General features: G+C 43.9%; 1 protein-coding gene and 1 long non-coding RNA gene across 6 annotated transcripts in view; one reads left to right on the top strand and one right to left on the bottom strand.

The window, feature by feature from the left end:
• The window catches only part of LOC140847761 (uncharacterized), a 215,827-nt gene that overhangs the window by 135,018 nt on the left and 62,928 nt on the right, over nt 1-17,881 (top strand). The window lies entirely within an intron of this gene.
• B3GLCT (beta 3-glucosyltransferase) overlaps nt 797-17,881 on the bottom strand; it is an 81,273-nt gene continuing 64,188 nt past the window's right edge. For 3 of the 4 annotated variants that reach the window (XM_037003887.2, XM_073228916.1, XM_037003888.2), the window contains 4 exons: nt 17,573-17,672; nt 15,149-15,268; nt 8,390-8,534; nt 797-2,693 (listed from right to left, as the gene is read on the bottom strand). In XM_037003887.2, coding sequence (XP_036859782.1) covers nt 2,526-2,693; nt 8,390-8,534; nt 15,149-15,268; nt 17,573-17,672 — 533 coding nt within the window. In that variant the 3' untranslated portion in view covers nt 797-2,525. The remainder of the gene's footprint in view (nt 2,694-8,389; nt 8,535-15,148; nt 15,269-17,572; nt 17,673-17,881) is intronic. The other variant, XR_005057412.2, reaches the window with a different exon arrangement.

The raw sequence follows: 17,881 nt of genomic DNA, 5'->3' as shown, positions 1-17,881 counted from the left end.
AGCATTCTAAATAACATGTGCATATCATCTTTGAAGCAGGCACCTGTTACTCTTGAATCTGGTTTGTAGGTATTCAAAAGACAAGAGAAACATTTTTAAAATTCTAAAATTATTCCTCTAACATTCCTCTATTACTAATTTTTGAGGAAAAATACATAAACATTGTAATGGATATGGATGTAGAAGCACTAAAGGTATCCAATAATCAGGAAACTCAGAGCACTGATATTTTCATCACTTGCAGCCTAGCATGCCATTGTTTTATGTCCCCAAATATTTCATAAAGGCTATGTTTGGTCTAGGTTTCTTACATAGCTGCAATACAGAGAAATCCTACATAGTCAGACAACTTGCTTTTAGCTTTATCAGCAGAAGCAGCCAAAAGCACAAATGGTTTTCCAATCATTCCACATATAACTCCTTGATGTTGATTTCCCTAGGAGAGAAACAGCTGTTCGGAAATAAATTCCAATTAAAAAAGCAAGGAAATATGAATAGGACAATATCTGCCCTGGAAAGATAGATCAGATTCAAATCTTAGTTCTTAAGATAGTTCCAAAATAACATCTCCAATTTGTTATATAATAAAATCAATAATGGTTTTATAGACTTTGTATAAATATATCTTCGGTCTGATGGAATTTTTCAATTAAAAGGATAGCTTTTTATTAATTTTTCTCTCTCAACACTGTATTTGCTGAGCTGCCAACTTTTTTCTCTGTTTTCATTGATTCCTCTTGCCCATACCCCTCCCACTCTAGGTTGGACTAATGAATACATTTGAGAAATTAGAAACTTAGGCAAAGAGCTTTTATTTGTGATTAGGCTTACACAGTTCCAAAAAGTAAACATAATTAACAAAACACCTAAAAGTACCAGAGGAGATGCTCCAGTATCAGTAGAAGGCACTGATTGATGGTGACACAGAAGAAAGCTTCATGGGGGTCCTAATGTACAGATGCTGCCTTGATGCCGTCAAGCAACTACACTGTATTCTGAGTGTGACCCTCGGTAGGAAGGAGCCGCAGGAACTGACCACTCCTGCTGGGGTCAGGCAGCTAGGCCCTCCGGGGTGTTGCTGTAGACAACATGAAGGGGTGCCTGATCCGTCCACGCCTGGGAGGGGACACAAAATTCACTTTCACAAAAATGACTCCAGTGCATTCAGTTCCACTGAAAACATACCAGTCCTGGTATTTGCTAACTTGGAAACATGATAAAAATACTATTTCATCATTTTGGAAATGAGTCAAATCTCAGCTACAAGGAAAATACATTACTAAAAACACTAATGGGTACTTTTGGTGGTATGGCTTCAAAACCCTGGGCTTGGCTATAAAAGCATTACAGGCAAAGCTAATGAATAGCAATTTTTATTTAAAAAATGAGGAAAGTATTTTACTATACCAAAATTAGTTTAAGACATACCAAAATCAAATTTTATGCAAATACCTTTAAGAACACTGAATTACATGATTAAAACATTAACAGAACTTTTTACAAATCAATAATGAATGTGTTAAATTACTATACATTAAAGATATGATTTGAAAATTAGAGCTGCTTCAAAACACTACATTCAAATTTAATTCTTCAAGAACCCTGGGAAATGCCAGGTGACCATGCCGGCCTTCCACAAGGATTTCAGGGTACCCTGTGGGGGGTCTGTTCTGAGTCAAGAGAAAATCATTAAGTAACATTCAAGGAAAAGTGGGAGTAAAACATCGGGTATATATTAATTTAATTCACTTCCTGAGACTTACACAGAGCCCACCGACTTGACTCAGACACAACGACATTGTCTTTGACTGTTGAGAAGGCCATTTCCTGGCAGCGTCCTGTGCACTCCCGTGCTAGGACCAGGCCATAAAGATCGGGCTTCAGAGGGAAATACAACACAGACGGACCTCTAAAGAAACAGAAAGCTCTTGCAGAAGAGTTCTTACTCTCTTTTTATGAGGCCCAAACAGATAAAACTGAACAGCCCTAATTACAGACTACAGGGGATTTCATATCTAGACTTTTATGATGTTTTATGAATGACACTTAAGATAGCATTATTCCTACTGAGTTATCAGGAAATAGTTTTTTATCATCAATAATATGGTTAAAAAATTCACATCATCATAATATCCATGTCAACAGACTTTCCCTCATCTTTCTATAGACGTCTGTCTGTCCAGTCTCATCCCCATATGAAACTTTCACTATAATGAAGAGAGAAAACAGGAAGGAGACGTCTGCACCACTTAACTGTCTCTGGGGGTAATAAAGCTGCTTTATCACAGCCTGAAAAATACACGGTAACCAGGATGTACTTCAATAACTGCATAATGCCAAAGCAGGTGATTTTCCTCAGAAAAAAAATGTTTCTCCTGTGACTCCATATAGTCCCTCCTCAAGAAATACCATGTACATAATTTCCACCTGAAGTCAGGAAGATCCCAGTGCCCCCTGGCACCCAGCAGGACAGGCCGGCTCTGCTTCCGTGTCCTGCCCGAACCGGGCCCACAGTCCGCCACGCTTCACAACTCTTCTTTAAAGCCTTTCTGCGCCTCCTGCCTGGCTTTGTCTTCCTCGCTGGGTGCCAGCCATGTGAAATACACCTTTACTGGGTCGATGTTCCAGTGTTTGTGGAACGAGACGGGAACTTGGTGAGAAAGGCAGTCCTTCGGGTAATCCACGGGACGAGCCTGCAGGGAGGAGGTCAGAATTATGCTCTCTTACTTAGGGAAAACAGTTTTGCTTCAGAATGGCATTTGAATCAAGCAGCTGCTTTCCTCCAAAAAGCAAATAAGGAAAAATTTTTCACTATCTTCTCTTTAATTGTAGGCTCTCTGCTTTTGCATCTCCAATTACTTTAATATCCAAAATGCATCATTTTTTGCTTCCGCGTGCCATAGTTATGACTCTGGGAGATTCTTCAACCACAGTAGTACGTATAAAAAGCTTTCTTGGGCAAGTCGTTTAAGTTACTATTATGACTTCTGCAAAGAGAACTCGTTATTTCCTGGGTCCCTCTGAAGAAATTCTGGCCACACACAGGCTGTGTGTCTGTGTGGTGGGCAAGGACTTTGGGGGCTCCCTTTGTCCACTGCTCTCATGTGTAATTAGGTGCACATCTTTCAAAGTGGAAAAGGTACAACAGCCATCAGGGAGAAGGACAGGCTAACTCACGCTCTCTTCCTACCTCCTTGCCTGGCCCCAAAGGTGCCGATGGCAATTTTCAGTGACCTGAAACAGTTTGCAAGAGAGGCCAAAAAGTTTGTGCATTATCACCATTTCAAAATTTTCTAGAACTTAAAGAAAGGAACTAAGCAGAGTCAGTGTAGAAAGAAGCTATTGAAAAAGTAACCCACAGGGTGTAGGAGAAAGCTTGCAACGAGATATTATTTTGTTTCCCCTAAAGAAAGTATCCATCTTCTCTTAGTGTTCACTTTGTTTACAAATTTACATAGCCCATCTATGTTATGTAATAACTGGCTGGGTTTTTAAAATAGTCTTTTAACTTCATTAAAACTAGTGAATACATTTCAAAAACAAGTCTTCTCCAATGTGGGATTCACATATAAATCAAGTATAAAAATCAAACGAATAATCATATCTGACTTGATTGTTTATAGTTCATGATGCGTGATCAGAACCGAAAGTTTCTGTGATGACTGCCCTTGCACTGTTCACCATGTAAGAACTTATTCACTATGTAAGACCTTGTTCACCATGTAAGAACTTGTTCGTTATCCTTCAGAAGATTGGAGACTGTTGAGATATAGGCTTGGGGTTGATTAATGACTGTGCATTGAGTCCCCTATACAGAATTTTATTGTTGTTAACAACCATTTGATCAATAAATATGAGAGATGCCCTCTCAAAAAAAAACAAAAACAAGTCTTCTCCAGGCTAATAATTAATTACATTCTGCTTAAGTTTTTTATGTGAATACTTAAATAAACTCACTTCAATGGTTTATAGAATACCTTCATTAAATTTTAGCTCACTCAATCCTTGAGACAACCTTGCAAGATAGAGTAACAAGATTCATCCCCAATTTATAGATGAGCAAACCAGAAGAGCTCACAGAGGTTAGGACTTTACTGGGGGAATGTGACCAGCAAATGTTGGAACGGGGTGAGAGCAGGTGCCCCGATCCCATTCCAGGGTCCCGCCACACACCTGCAGCTGGGCCTCTGCCATGCCACAGGCCAGGCTCTGCAGCAGGGCCTGAACTGCCCTGGCCTCCCTGGGAGACTTTATTCAGCCACCCAGCAAATGTCTTGCTCAGATGAGTGTTTAAACAATATGTGTGAGGGAGACTTCAAAATAATGTAGCAGAGAGCTTTCTTACTGGCCATTTTATTGCCCTTAAAAAGTGCCCGTGGCATTAAAAACCTAAGAAGGATATTTTAAAGGAAAACACAGTGAGACATAGACCAAAAATAAGTACTAGAATAAATTGAATTTAGTTGGGAGAGGTCTGAACATAAGCAGAGGGAGTACATATATTATGTGATGTTTATCTGCAAGCCCTCTGAGTTTACTGGCAGGACAGAACACCCAGGAGACACACTGACCTCAGTCCTCAGATCATTCCATGGTGGTCCCAGAAGGAAAGAAAGAAAACCAGTGAGAACAAAGCTTTGCCTGGATTTCACATTTAAAAATGAACTGTTGAGATACAAATGCATCTGACAGGAAAAAAACACATCCATACATCTCTCCCTCTGTCACAGCAGCAGAAATGATCAACTGCATCTCAGGCGCCATGCATGCAAGCGAAGAGCTGGCTTAGGAAGCATTAGATGCGCCAATCGTTTCTGATAAACGAGGTCACGGAAAAGAACAAGACAGAAGTAGAGAAGTGGAAAGTATCCACGGAGGCACCCATGACACCAGGAAGTCTATCCAGCCTCCAGTAATGACGGCTGTGTGCCCAAAACGCCACAAGGGAGTCCCCGACGGGCAGGGCCAGGGCGAGGAAGGAGGCACAGGAGCAGCTGTGGAGCGTGCTGGGAGGCTGTCCAGGAAATGAGGTGCTTCCATAGACCACAGGAGGACATACATTGGGTAAAAGATAAAGCCTTCGTATCTGTAAATATTACAGCACTGAGAAGGGCAGCAAGTGGAGATTAAAACTGTATTTCCTTAGACATACACATTTTTTACAGCTGTATTGACATCTGATTTACATACATTCAATTTATGCACAGTAACAGTATTTTGAAAAATTTTTGGTTAATATCCAGAGTCAGGCACCCACAAATCCAGTTCTAGAACATTATAGTTACTCCCCTAGAGTCCCTTCCATGCATCCCCTATAAGCCCCACCCCCACTGCCAGACAAAACCACCGATTTGCTTTTTCTCTACACTGTAACTTCTAGAAATCCTTATCAGTGGAATCACATGATGTGAATATTTTGTGCCTGGCGTCCTTCACTTAGCATTGCTGCATACATCAGCCTTCGACTGCTGAGCAGGGGTGTGTCGTATGGATATACCACACAAACAGTACACAGCTTTCAGGGCTCAGGAGTCTGGGCACTACTTATCAAGGACATCTGCACCGCAGTCTCTCTCGGTGCAACCAGGACGTCAGCCCAGGCGCTGGTGGTCCTGTCTGGAGGCTCAGCTAGGAGCAGGTCCACTTCCGAGCTCACTTGGTAGCTACGGGTAGCATTGATTCCCTGGGGCCACAGGCCTGAGCGCCTCCCTTCCCTGCCTCCAGGGCAGCTTGCTCCATGCGAATGGACAGGCCAGCAAGGCAATGGGGAGAGTCTGCGAGGAAGTCGGACGTCACAGTCCTTTGTGACCAATTACAGAGACATCCCGGGGCCTCTGCGGTATCCTATTGGCAGCATTTGAGAGGATGGTATGCAAACCTGTATCGTGGCCACTGTTATCCCCACTCAAATTTTAGTTCTCATTTTTATTTTTTAGCTGGACTTGCTAGATGTCACCCTGGGCCTGAAAAGCTAATTGGTTAAGTTAGGATCTAGGCAGAGGCTGTGCTCAAACACTGGGAGCCCAGAAAGCTCGCCCTGTGTGGGGGCTGGAAAGCACAGCGGAAGCTTCGGTGCGATCCCGGCATGCCTTGGCTTTTACTTGCAGCGAGGCTCATCCCCTGCATGCACGTGGTTTCTCAGCGGCCAGACGGTTGTGAGCTATCCTAGCCCTACTCTTGCTGCCTTGCCTCCAGGGTACTAGGGGTTACGTTTCTGGCTAACACACCCTTCACCTAATCCGAGACTGCAGCCTCAGGCCAGGAAAGGTACAGGCTGTTCTTGTTTGTTTCCTATGAAGTTTGACAATTTTAGCTGACATATCTGTGTATTTTCATCTCTTGCTCCCTATGTCAAGCCCATTCCCTCTGAGAGCAGAGCCGCCAGGCCCACCTGGTGAAAGTGCCCTGGCCTCTGCAAGCGTGCTGGGCAAGGCAGGTGGGTGGGGCTGGGCTTCAGGTGGAAGGGCCTCACACAGCCGCAGACTCTGTGGTTCTGACCCAAAACCACAGCAGACTTTTAGGAATAAATGCTTCTCAATGCTTTCAGCTGATTTCCAGAGACCTGGAATGGTGGTTCTGACAGTTCTGTTCACTGGCCAGTGCATACTGCCATACCCATTAGTGGCATATAATTTTGGAAGAAGAGAAACCCACATGCTTGGGTACTTTGTTTTTGGCAAAGAGATACACTAGACATTCTCTGAGGCCCCTTCTGAACCATGACTTCACAAGAACACGCTGACTAAAAAGAGGTAAGTGGCCAGGCAACATTGTGTCTGAGACTCTGCCCACTCTACATCCAACTCATGAGGAATCTTAGATTTTCTCTCTTGGCCTCGAGATCTCTCCTTCTCAGCATGAGTGAATATACTGTTTGGATCCGTATTCAAACATCACAAATGAAAAGTAATGTCCACATCTTAGCAAACCCTCTGAAAGAAGCTTAAGAACTGGAAGATAGAGCAGCATCTCTTGGGGAGGTTAAGTTTTAAGCATATTTTATGGTTTTAAAAAGGTTTAAAATTTACTATGTGAATTAGACAAATCAAGAGTTTTAAAGCACAGGAACCAACTTTTTTCATGTTTAAGTTATCCTAAAAGAACTTTTGCTTAAGGATTGTACATGTTCTTTCCCAGGTGAAAAAGGCTGCTATAAAATCTCAGACTGTCATATTAACAATGATAAACTATTTCCCTTATACACCAACAGTTTTAATCGCCCTTCATTTTCTTTGAGTCAGACGGTGTGAGATACAGCAGGAGAGTGAGCGAGAAGGAAGTGACGTCCTTTCTAAGTCATCACGACACAGCACGTAGGCGTAGAGCGGGAAAGACCTCTCGAGGTGGTGGATAAGTGCCAGTCAGACTGGTACTTTTCTCATACATTTCTTGACATTAAAGGTCTCTTTCTATCCTGCCTTGCTGTCCTTAAGAATGCAGGAATGGATTCTGCCTTTCATGATAATGCAACAACTTTCTTTGCCTTGTTCAAGGTATTTCCTATCGTGCTGTTGCTGCCGTGCTCATCTGTACTGCATGATAGCGTTTGCCACTGGTTACTAAACAAAGCGTGAATACATACTTCACAATGAGGAAGGGTACTTAAAATACACGACGCATTATACATTTCAGTTTCAAAGTTTTGAGACTCTTGAAGGAGAGCATTGAAAGAGTGTGGGCTATGGTTATTTTTAGGGCAAGTATATCTGCTATTATTATTACAATATCAGAACATTCACTGACCTGATTCTTCAAAACTCGAAAAAGTAATGCAGAAGGATTCCCTTCTCCAACTCCAAACTGGAGTATGGTGCCGCTGTGAGCACCAGGCTTCCCTGAAGCACCATCTCATCTCTTTCTTCCTATAACCTCCAGAATATATGCTTATTGACATACTATGTTGAAGTTTAAGAAAATGAAGCCACTCAGTGTAGTAGCAACCAATGGGGAAAAGCCCCAAAAAACAGCGCACAGACGGTGTAAAAACTGAGGACAGTGTAGAATTATATACACTTGATGGCTAACAGGACAATATTAGGTCAGTCCTGTATAATTTCTAGATAGCATTACACATCTAACCATTTTTAAATACCATCAGTTTTTTAACTCAGAAAGGAAACAGAAAACCAGCTTTTCCATGGTCCTATATGCAAGGAAATTGGCCAGACATCATTTCATTTTCTGGATGTTTCTGTCTCCTACCAGCATGCTGCATGTGGTACAGCATCAACCCTCTGGACTAAGAGGTCTGTTAAGGATGCCCCAAAGCCTGTCCACATAATTCTTAATATTGCTTACAGAAAAATATATGAAGGGCAAGAAGCAGGATTCTAAGTGATAAAAAAGTGCCCCTCTCCCTTGGGGGTAGGACTAAGACCATTTTGCTCACCTGATGGAAGAGGGGGCTGTGTGTCACAGGGATGCCCAGTCCACTAAAGCACATTCCCAGGACCATGTCATCCGGGGCATCGTGGCTGTAGCAGCGACACTGACTGGCGAGAAGTCTTCTGATTGCCTCTCTGCTGAAGACCATTCTAGAAGCCAGAGGAGAGAAGAGGGTAAGGGCAGCTCCTTGAAACTGTTCATCTGAATAACGAAATGTATAGTTCAGAGGCCACATTTCTGAGGAAGATAAAAGATCCGGACATCAGTGTCTTATATTTAATCTTAGTTTTGGGGGAATACTGTCTTTCTGCTTTCTATGAAAGGAAAGTCACTTTGAAGAGATGTTTACCTATCAAATAGGCAATTGTATTTCTTCATATATGCAGCACTCTTTCTCTAATATGCCATCAGAAAATTAGAAGAGTTCTTTAGTTCTGACACACTCAGTGAGATTAGTAACAAAATCTACCTTTCTGGCAGGTAGATGGTCTCAGAAATTCTGGGCACCTCATCCATACAGGTGATGAGGTGCCAACGACATCAAATCTAATTGAAAAAAAAAAAGTATTGTCCAAGTGGCTGTACCAATCCCCAGCATTATCCAAGTGGTGCCAGTTTGTAGGAGCTTCCTTAAGGTGGTTTTGAGAAATAGAACAAAAAAAAGAGGGAGAAAGAGAGCTTGATTTGCCTCAAATACTGTTACGACGCTACTATGCTACTTGACCGGGTAGGTATGTTGGCGAGTTCCTAGTGGAACTCACACCCACAGCTGCCCTTCTGTGCTCTCTTCAGCACTGCAGGGGATTCGAACAATTGAAACCAGTATCTCGCAGAGCCCTTGCCAGCCAAGTCCTGGCTTCCTTCTGACAACAGGGCACAGCACTGAGGGAGGCTGGGTGCCTCTGCCTCTGGCGGTCTCCGTGGCCGAGGCAGGTGGCAGTGGCTGTCCCATGGCGACCCATGGCAGTGGGCTCCAGAGACCACCACCTGCTTCCCTCCTGCAGCTCGGGGGCAGAGCAGCTCTCTGTGGTGAGTGAGCTCCGAGTGAGGCCAGCTGCTCCCGTTGCTTCCTCGGGCCCTTGCCACCACTTTGATACCAAGTTCTGCAAGAAATTACCTTCTTTTTAAAATATAGATTGGTTTCTAGTTTCCATTCCAATTGTGGGGTTGTAAGGGTCTTCTCATATCATGAATAATCCAGTAGCGATGGGGCAAAAGGGACTAATACAATTCACAAGTTCATTCCCAATAAGGAACAGCGTCTTGTAGGCAAAACTCTATGAACTGAATCCATATATTCCTATAGCCAAATACAGGGCCTCACATGCTCAGGAGAAGTCGGATGCATCAGACAAATGAGCACGAAACTGCCTTTGCAAAATCTTCTTCCCAGGAGAGGAAGGGCTCTGTCAAGTCAGTCTAGTGGGAAGGGACAGAGGACAAAGAGCTTGAGCACAGTCCCTGGTGCACAGACGCTGATGCCACACCCAGGGGGCTCTGGTCAGTGTATTTACTAACACTAGTGACCTCACGCTGGCAACACAGCAGCATGGAAGGCACTGTCCCTGCCCTGCTAAGATGGCAGAAGGCAGATGAACTAGAAGCTGTACGAAGATGTACATTGTACAAGATGAGCAAAAAAAGTTCTTGTGAACTATACAGAAAAGAAAACTGCAAGTTTGAAAACTCACCAGAATCTGCCTCTTAGGAAGTCTAGTGTCCACCTGTGACGCTGGGCCTCACACCTACAGGCCGAGCCAAACGCCTACTCATCCAGCAGACGCCCCAGTATGGGCCTCTGTGAGGGGACACGCACCACCTGTAAATGGACATTTCCCTTCCAGTGTCCACTTGAGGCACGTCAGGGAAAATTTCCTAAGTATGTAACTATATTCCCATCAGAGCCGTGATCTTGCTCATCCCAATTTAAATAAAAATACTCTTTTTTTCTTTTGCCAGCATCTAGTAGGATGAGAAAGAAAAGGAAGGCCTTTTACTTTGGCCACTCTCTAAAAAATTAATTTTACAGGAAGATAACATGTAAGCATGAAATTTCTATTAGTAATTTTTTTTTCTATTTTTGCCTATTCACACAGGACAGTCTTATATGAATTATTCACATAAACTAAGCACACACAGGCCTTTCATAACACTGTTTATTAGTATCCTGATGAGTTCCTTCAAAATGAAGTCACCCCAAAATGGAAAATCACCAGTCATTTCATGGTCTGTCTGCTCTGTCTGCCAACTTTTAAATATTAAAATGATTCTGAAAAGCTGTAAGACTAAAATGTGATTCCCCTTTATATACGAACTTTTAAAATAAGAAGCACTGACAGGAGTGTCAGGGACTTGCCCAAGGGCACTGTGCACACTGGGAGCACATGCGGGAGACAAAGCAAGTGAGGATGACATGCCCGCCCTCCAGCTGGCCCGCCAGCTGGTGAGGTCACGGCTGTCTCGGGGGAACACCGTCCAAGAGGACTCCCACGAGAACGATGACACCTGATCACAACACCCCACCCAAACATACGTGAATAAATATTTGCAAAAAAAGAAAATGGTTACGGAACCAATTGTCATCTAACACCCAAACTGTCGAGGAGTAAGAAACAAAGTAAACACCAGACACCCGGATGCCAACAGTGCGCAGGTCTCTTTGGCCAGACGACACAGAAGAGCTACGTGAGTCCCTGGAGGCCACCCTCTCCGCTTAGCTCTGAGGAGCGGGGCACGGGAGGGACGGTTTCAGGCAATGGTTTTAAAGACTTACTTGACTCTAAAGCAAATGTGAGAAAACAAGAAACATTTCCTATTGCAGCTATTTCTGTGCACAGTACATGTGTGTCTAAGACTGAAACAGTCTCACAAAACAGTCCTGTCTGTATACCTTGGTGGGCGCTTAGTGGTGCAGACAGCTGCCAATCCACTCTGCTGTACATCAGGGACTGATGTAATATTGTACATCAATGGTAGCACAATAACAAAATTAAAATAAGTAAAATAAATTATTACCTGGTAACTTTTTAAAAAAATTTACAAAGCAGTACTTGCCCTTACTACTTGTGATCCACTATATTTCTACTTTATTCTGTTCTATATTTCCTTATTTTAAAATAATGGTTTTGACCCATTAGTTGTTTCTATAAGCCATTAACTAATCCTGACTTGTTTAAAAAAACACGTTGGTTCTTCAGCTGGGTCATCAGAACAGTCTCCTGTCGTACCAGAGAGACTGGCCAACAGGACGTCTGCAGCTTTTGTCAAAGGCCGATAGGAGCCAACCTCAGTGTGTGTGTTTCCGCATCTTTGTAAAAGTGCTATTAAAATTAAAACAGACTACTACACTGGTCATTAGTTCTAGAAATATCAGTGCCCAGTGTTTACTCATTGTTTATTCATTTATTCACTGCACCTTGTGAAAAATGAGTCTCTATCCTAGGAAGTGCAGCCACAACGTGTCATGAGACACAGGTGATGCCTTCAAATAACTCATAATTTAGGTGCAAAACAGGAAACTAAACAGGCAATTAAATGATAATGGTTTGCATAACATGCTGTGAAGGTACATTAGAAAGGCATCAGACCCAGACTTGAGAGGCTAGCCTAGGCTGCAGGCTTCTTGGAATGAATACATCACAGCTATATGGCGTCCAAAACAATGAGGATGAGCCAGCGGACAGCGGCAGGAGGCTGAGCGGAATGGCGTGACGCAGAGGCCAGCAGATGCAGTATCTTAGGAGAGGAGAGAGAAAATAGCGCCTCTGAGGAAACGCAGTGCATTCAGCTAGAATTGTTTAAGACGAAGGTGCCAGGGAATGAGGCCCAAAAGGTAAAGCATAATGTGCCAAGATCATGAGCACCTTGGAAGCCTTGCTGAGGAACGTGGACGTCATCCTAAAGGCAATGGGAGCTTATAAAAGGCTGCAGAGGACACCCACTCTCGTGGCAAGGCAGAGAAACCCCCCCAAACTAAAGACCACATTTGCCTATAGACCTATTGACGCAACGGACGATGCTGAGATGAGCTCACTTCCCAAGAGAGGAATCCTTCACAGGGACAAGCTGGGCCTGGGGTCGGGAGGGCAGACGACCTGCTGGGATTGCGGCCCAAGGCAGCAGGGGAGGCTGGGATGAGGCAAACCAGAGGCCCGGTCCCAGAGGATCTGGTTCTTGTTGAAGTCTGAACACTTAGCTCCTTGTCTCCAGGCCAGGAGTGGGAAAGAGCCACGCTCTAGGGGAGAGACAATGTAGGGAGGCCAGTGACGACCGGCTGGAGAGTAGCAGGATCAGATGTGCTTTCAGAAACGGATAGAATAAAACAGAAATAGCACAGTGCATCACATGGAGAGAGTAAGTACGGTCTGTGAAATGTCTGTTTCTGTTTTACACACACACACACCAGTGTGACTGATGTCAGGGAGTGAAGGAAGAGAGAAGCGGGGACACCAGGAGGCTGTGGCGGGAGCCCACTGTGCGGGAGACGGTGTGGCGGAGACTCGGATGGTGGAGGTGGAGACCAGGAGGGGCACCCACAGAAGAGACACTTAGGAGATACGACTGACGAGACTGAGCAGCTGACTCCATTGCAGGGCAGTGGGGGGAGAGGGAGCTGGCTGAGACGTTTCTGGAGCAGGAGCTCACCTGTGCTGGTGTCTCCCAGACGAGGACCCTGGGAGACCACCACCGCTGGGCTAGGCAGAAATGAAGAGGTCAGTGTGAGAGGTGCTGAGTTTGACGTGCCTATGGTTCATCCCAGTGGCCATACCCTTTGGTAAGTGGACACGTGCATCAGGAGGTCAGGAGAAGCTGTAGGCTGGGGACAGAGATTCGGGTGCATTGAACATAAAGCCCCCTGGGTGGAGAATATCACCCAATGAGAACACAGAGTGAGAGGACAAGGGAAACGAGAAAAGATGCCTGGGAGACAGCCACGTAAGGGATAGAAGAAAGGCACTGAGAGGTATGATCAGAAAGACAGGAATAAACAAGGGAAGGATGATGTTCCGGAAAGTAAGAGAAAGGAGTGTTTCAAGACATCAACAGCCAACTTTGTCAAAGGCTGCTGAGAGTTTAAGATAAAGATTGGAATTGATCCATTTCATTTGGCCACATGGAGCTCACCAGGGACCTTAGCAAGGTAGTTTAGTTAGAGGGACCAATGAAGGTGGGCGTGGGGAGGCAGAGACGGTGAGAGTTGTGAATCCCTAAGCTTTTGAAGGGGAGAAGAGAGATGGTGTGACGGCAGAAGAAGCTTTAAGATGGGAAGGCTGGAGCTGGTAGGAAATACACAGTAGCAAGGGGGAGGCTGAACACGTAAGAGGCTGAACACGTTGGTGGGTGAGCAAGGCCTGCCCCAGGCCCGGGAGGGCAGAGCAGTGACCCCTGGGCAGTGTGTTTGCCACTCCAGCAGTAGCCCTGAGCCCCCACTGCATTCCCAGTGCTAGCCCACAGCCTGGGCACACCGGTGTGTCAAGTGAATGCATTCCAACTGCAGCAGTGAAAGGAAATGCTGGTAGGCCAGGAAAAGCCTTCTGGTTTCAGAAGGCCTCAAGTGCCAGTCACAGAAATAACAGCTAACAACAGTTTTCTTGCAGAAAGCACACAAAGTCACTTCCATGTTAAAAGCATAATAACATGTGCTACAAAATATATAAACTCATACACAAATAACAGGTCCCCTTTCAAAATGGAAAGTTCTGGTTAAACGGGTGCCATGACCTAATTGACCTCAAAACCTCACCCAGAAACTGAATGCATTACCATAAAGCCGCAAATAACTTGGACCTTTTTTTTAACGATGAGGTCAGTACTCCTTGACCTTAGCCTTTATCTTTTCAAAGGCCTACGTGGGCCTCCATCTCCTGCTACTAGTGACCCCAGGCAGACACAGGACACGGCTCAAAAAAGATCAGTACTCCTGCCCAGGCGTGGTTACGGCCATAAAGGGCCGCGCGCATGACCATTAATAGTCACCACTGAGTCGGCTACACCAAACCACAACACCTGGGATATGATTCTTGAGGTTCTGCAGTTAGAACTGTTTGCATCTAGGAGATTGCAAAGAACATAAAGTCCTAGCTCTTCAGAAGTCTATAATCCAGTGCCTAGAATGTTCTTCAGCCTACAGTAGATACCCAGCAAACACTGACTGAGTGAATTTAAATGACTGAATTGATAAGTTAAAATTCTTCCTAAATATCCCAACTGCAAAAACTGTAGAAATGATAGAATAGACTCACTGCTCACTTAACTTACCCAAATAAACCAAATTAAAATCTTCCCCTATAATAGACTAGGCATATGCTTCATTTTAAAACATTAACTTATTTAAAACCTGTAAACCCTGCACAAATACCACTGAACTGCTTAAGTCTAAACTTCTACACTACTCCTTTCTTAAAGGTGATGTATAAGCACTCAGTAATTTACAAGTCTGACTTATTTTCTGAAAATAAAATCTATATCCAAATTTTTTTCATTCATTCAAACTCACCAGCTACCTAGAAGCAATCATTTTAGGGTATTTCTACCAAGTCCCTCAGCATACATTTATATATTGCCTCCTCAAGGGGCAAACTTTCTTTACTGTGGGTTCTTGTCATATTTAGTAAATTGGATGTTCATTTTTATTACTGTAACAGCTACCACTTCCAGAGCACACAGGTGTCAGTGCAGACCCCCAGAGCCACAGACCCACCTCCACATTGTGCAATGGAAGTTAGCATTGAGAGTGTCTGCAGAAAGCCATGCTCATAGTTACCCTCCTCCTCCCGTGACGTAGCTGTAGCCGCCGGTGCCCAGGCCATAGCCATAGCGCTCCCCCAGAAACACAGGTTCACTGGAGTTGTAACAGCTAAGCAGGTGCCGGAGCCTGGAGATGCTAAGATTAGGGACAGAAACGGTCATTGTTAAATACAAGTGTGTTTTCAGAGTAAATATCTTCTGGTTCTCACATCCCACTGGTTATATTACATAACGTATATGCTGAAATCATTTAGAGATGAAGTTTAAGTGATCTAGAGAAGACATGCCTTTTTTGAAAAAAAAATGAAGTGATGAACACTGTCTACTACCGCAAATGAGAGAAATTGAGAAGCAAGGGGCTTAGCCCCTAGTTTTAAGGAGCCCCTGCCAGAACACGGCTGCCCTTCGGGTGGGTAGGGGGCCCGTCAGTGGAGGAAGGGCGGCCATACATAGCTCACTCCAACCAGTCCTGTTTCCCAGTGAGTGTGAATTAATCATCACATCTGTTCAGACAGACTTTGTGTTTTTTTAAATGTTCAATGGCCAAGAAAGGAACTATAAAAGAAAAAAATGAGGTTCATATCAAGCACGTGGCTGGCAGATGGGGAAGGGAATTTGGGAAGTGAGGCTTTCTAGAAAAGCTTCAGTTCTGATACACTACACTTGTTTCCCTCAAGGAAGGCCACTCCAGTCTGAGGTCTTCTCGTGCGTGTCAAGGTATTTTTTCCATATCCCCAAATTCTTGTTGATTGTGTTTCACTTGGACTCAAAGCTCCAAGTTTCGATGGTAACAGAAAAACTGCTATTGCTGTTCATGCTTTACACGGAAAGGAGAGACTGACTCTGAATCTTACAAATATTTAGCCTCATGAATTAAGAAAAGTTAGAGTTCACTGTGATCAAAGATGATGTCACAGTTTTGAAGAGGTGACAAGGCTTAAGCTGAAAAACACATTTAAGACATCATTGAGCAGTTAGATATTACTGCAAATAAATATTTTTAAAAATGAACATTTAGAAAAGCCTTCAGGTGGAGTAACTAGTGAACACCGATAGCGCAAGATTGCAGTTTCTTTTAGATGCAGTAAATGCTACACGAGATGTTGAAAAGGCATCATTCTTGGGGATGGTTGTGACCTGCAAGGTGTGCTGCAGATTCACCAGGCTTCCGGGATCTGTGAACTTACAGTTGCCATTAAATTTGGAAAATATGTCCTTAAGTATTTCTCATGTTCCCCTTCTCTTCAGAAGGTTCCCATTATACATGGACAAGGCTGCTGAAAATTTCCCCCAGCTCGGTGATGCTTTGTTCATTTGTTAAAATTATTTTTTATCTTTGTGTTTCACTGCTGTTGCAAGGTTCTGAAGTACCCTGATACTTTCTTCTGTAGTATCTAATTTGCTGATATTCTCACCCAGTGGAATTTCTACCTCAGACAATGTGGTTTTCATCTTTAGAAGTTCAGTTTCATTCTTATACCCTCCGTGTACTTTTATTGAACATATGGAAGAGTTATAAGAACTATTAGTTTAATAATTGCTAATTCTCACACTGCCTTATTTCTGGGACAATGTCAATCTATTGATTCTTCTCCTCATTATGGGTGAATTCTGCTGCTTTGCACGCCTGGTAACTTCTGATCAGGTGCCAGACACTGAATCCTATGTTGTTGAATGCTGGATGCTTTGGTGTGTCAGTACATTTTGAGCTCTGTTCCTGGATGCAGGTAGATGCTTGGGAACAGTTGCTCTTTGTGGGTCCAGGCAGGACTGGAGCAGTTCTTGGTCCCGGGTTAGCCATTTCCCACTATTAAAGCAAGGTGCGTCTATCTACTCTACCCGATATACCTTGAGAATCGAGGGTTTTCCAGTCTGGCCGGTGGGAACAGGAACTGCACTCTGACCTGTGTGAATGCTGGGCACCATTCCCGCTAACCGTCCAGGCTGGGTCTTCCCCCAGCCTCCAGGAGTCTCCTTACACACACACACCCATCAGTACTCCACTGAATACTTGCAGGGGTCTGCACGGGTCTCCAGTGCTCTCTCCGAGCAGCTGTCTCCTCTCCAGTGGTCTGTCCTACGAACTTTAGTGGCCTCAGTCTCTCCGGACTCTCCGCTTCGGCTCTTCAACCCAAGGAGATGGGAAGTTTCCACCCGGGCTCCCTGCCCTGAGCAGTGACTTGGACACCCTCTGAGGGCAGCTGCGTCAGTCATTAATGGATTACTGTCTTGTTGCCTACTGGCTAGTGCCTTAAAGACCCTCATTTCATCTATTTTGTTCTTTTTTGGGGTTGTTTCAGATGTGAGGGTAAATCTAGTCCCTTTTACTCCACATTGGCCAGAGCAGAGTGCCCATCATAGTTTCTGAAGACAAATATATTTAAGTCTACTTAAATAATTGTCTGTTTCAAGCCACCTGAAGATGAGAGTGACCTCTTACCTTATTAATGTATCATCATCCACAATGACTAACCACGCTATTTTGTCATGGCTGTGATTCAGAAATCTTTCCAAAATGGCAAATGTCTTTCCACAATGACCTAGGAAATTTGAGAAGAAAACTTACAATGCATTCTTTTCTTTAAAATGTATATTGATTCATTTTAAAGTTGTTTTTTTTTGGTTGTGAAGTTTTAAAGGTAAAAGCTTAAATGCTGACATGCACCTTAATAATTTGAAAAACTTTAAAAGTTAGCCTTTTCTAATTTTCATAGACAGAGTGAACCAGCGGGAACTTTAGAATCCAAGT

This window comes from Manis javanica, chromosome 1, assembly GCF_040802235.1.
Source record: "Manis javanica isolate MJ-LG chromosome 1, MJ_LKY, whole genome shotgun sequence".
Taxonomy (NCBI): Eukaryota; Metazoa; Chordata; class Mammalia; order Pholidota; family Manidae; genus Manis; species Manis javanica.
This window is presented reverse-complemented; position numbering and strand designations above follow the sequence as displayed.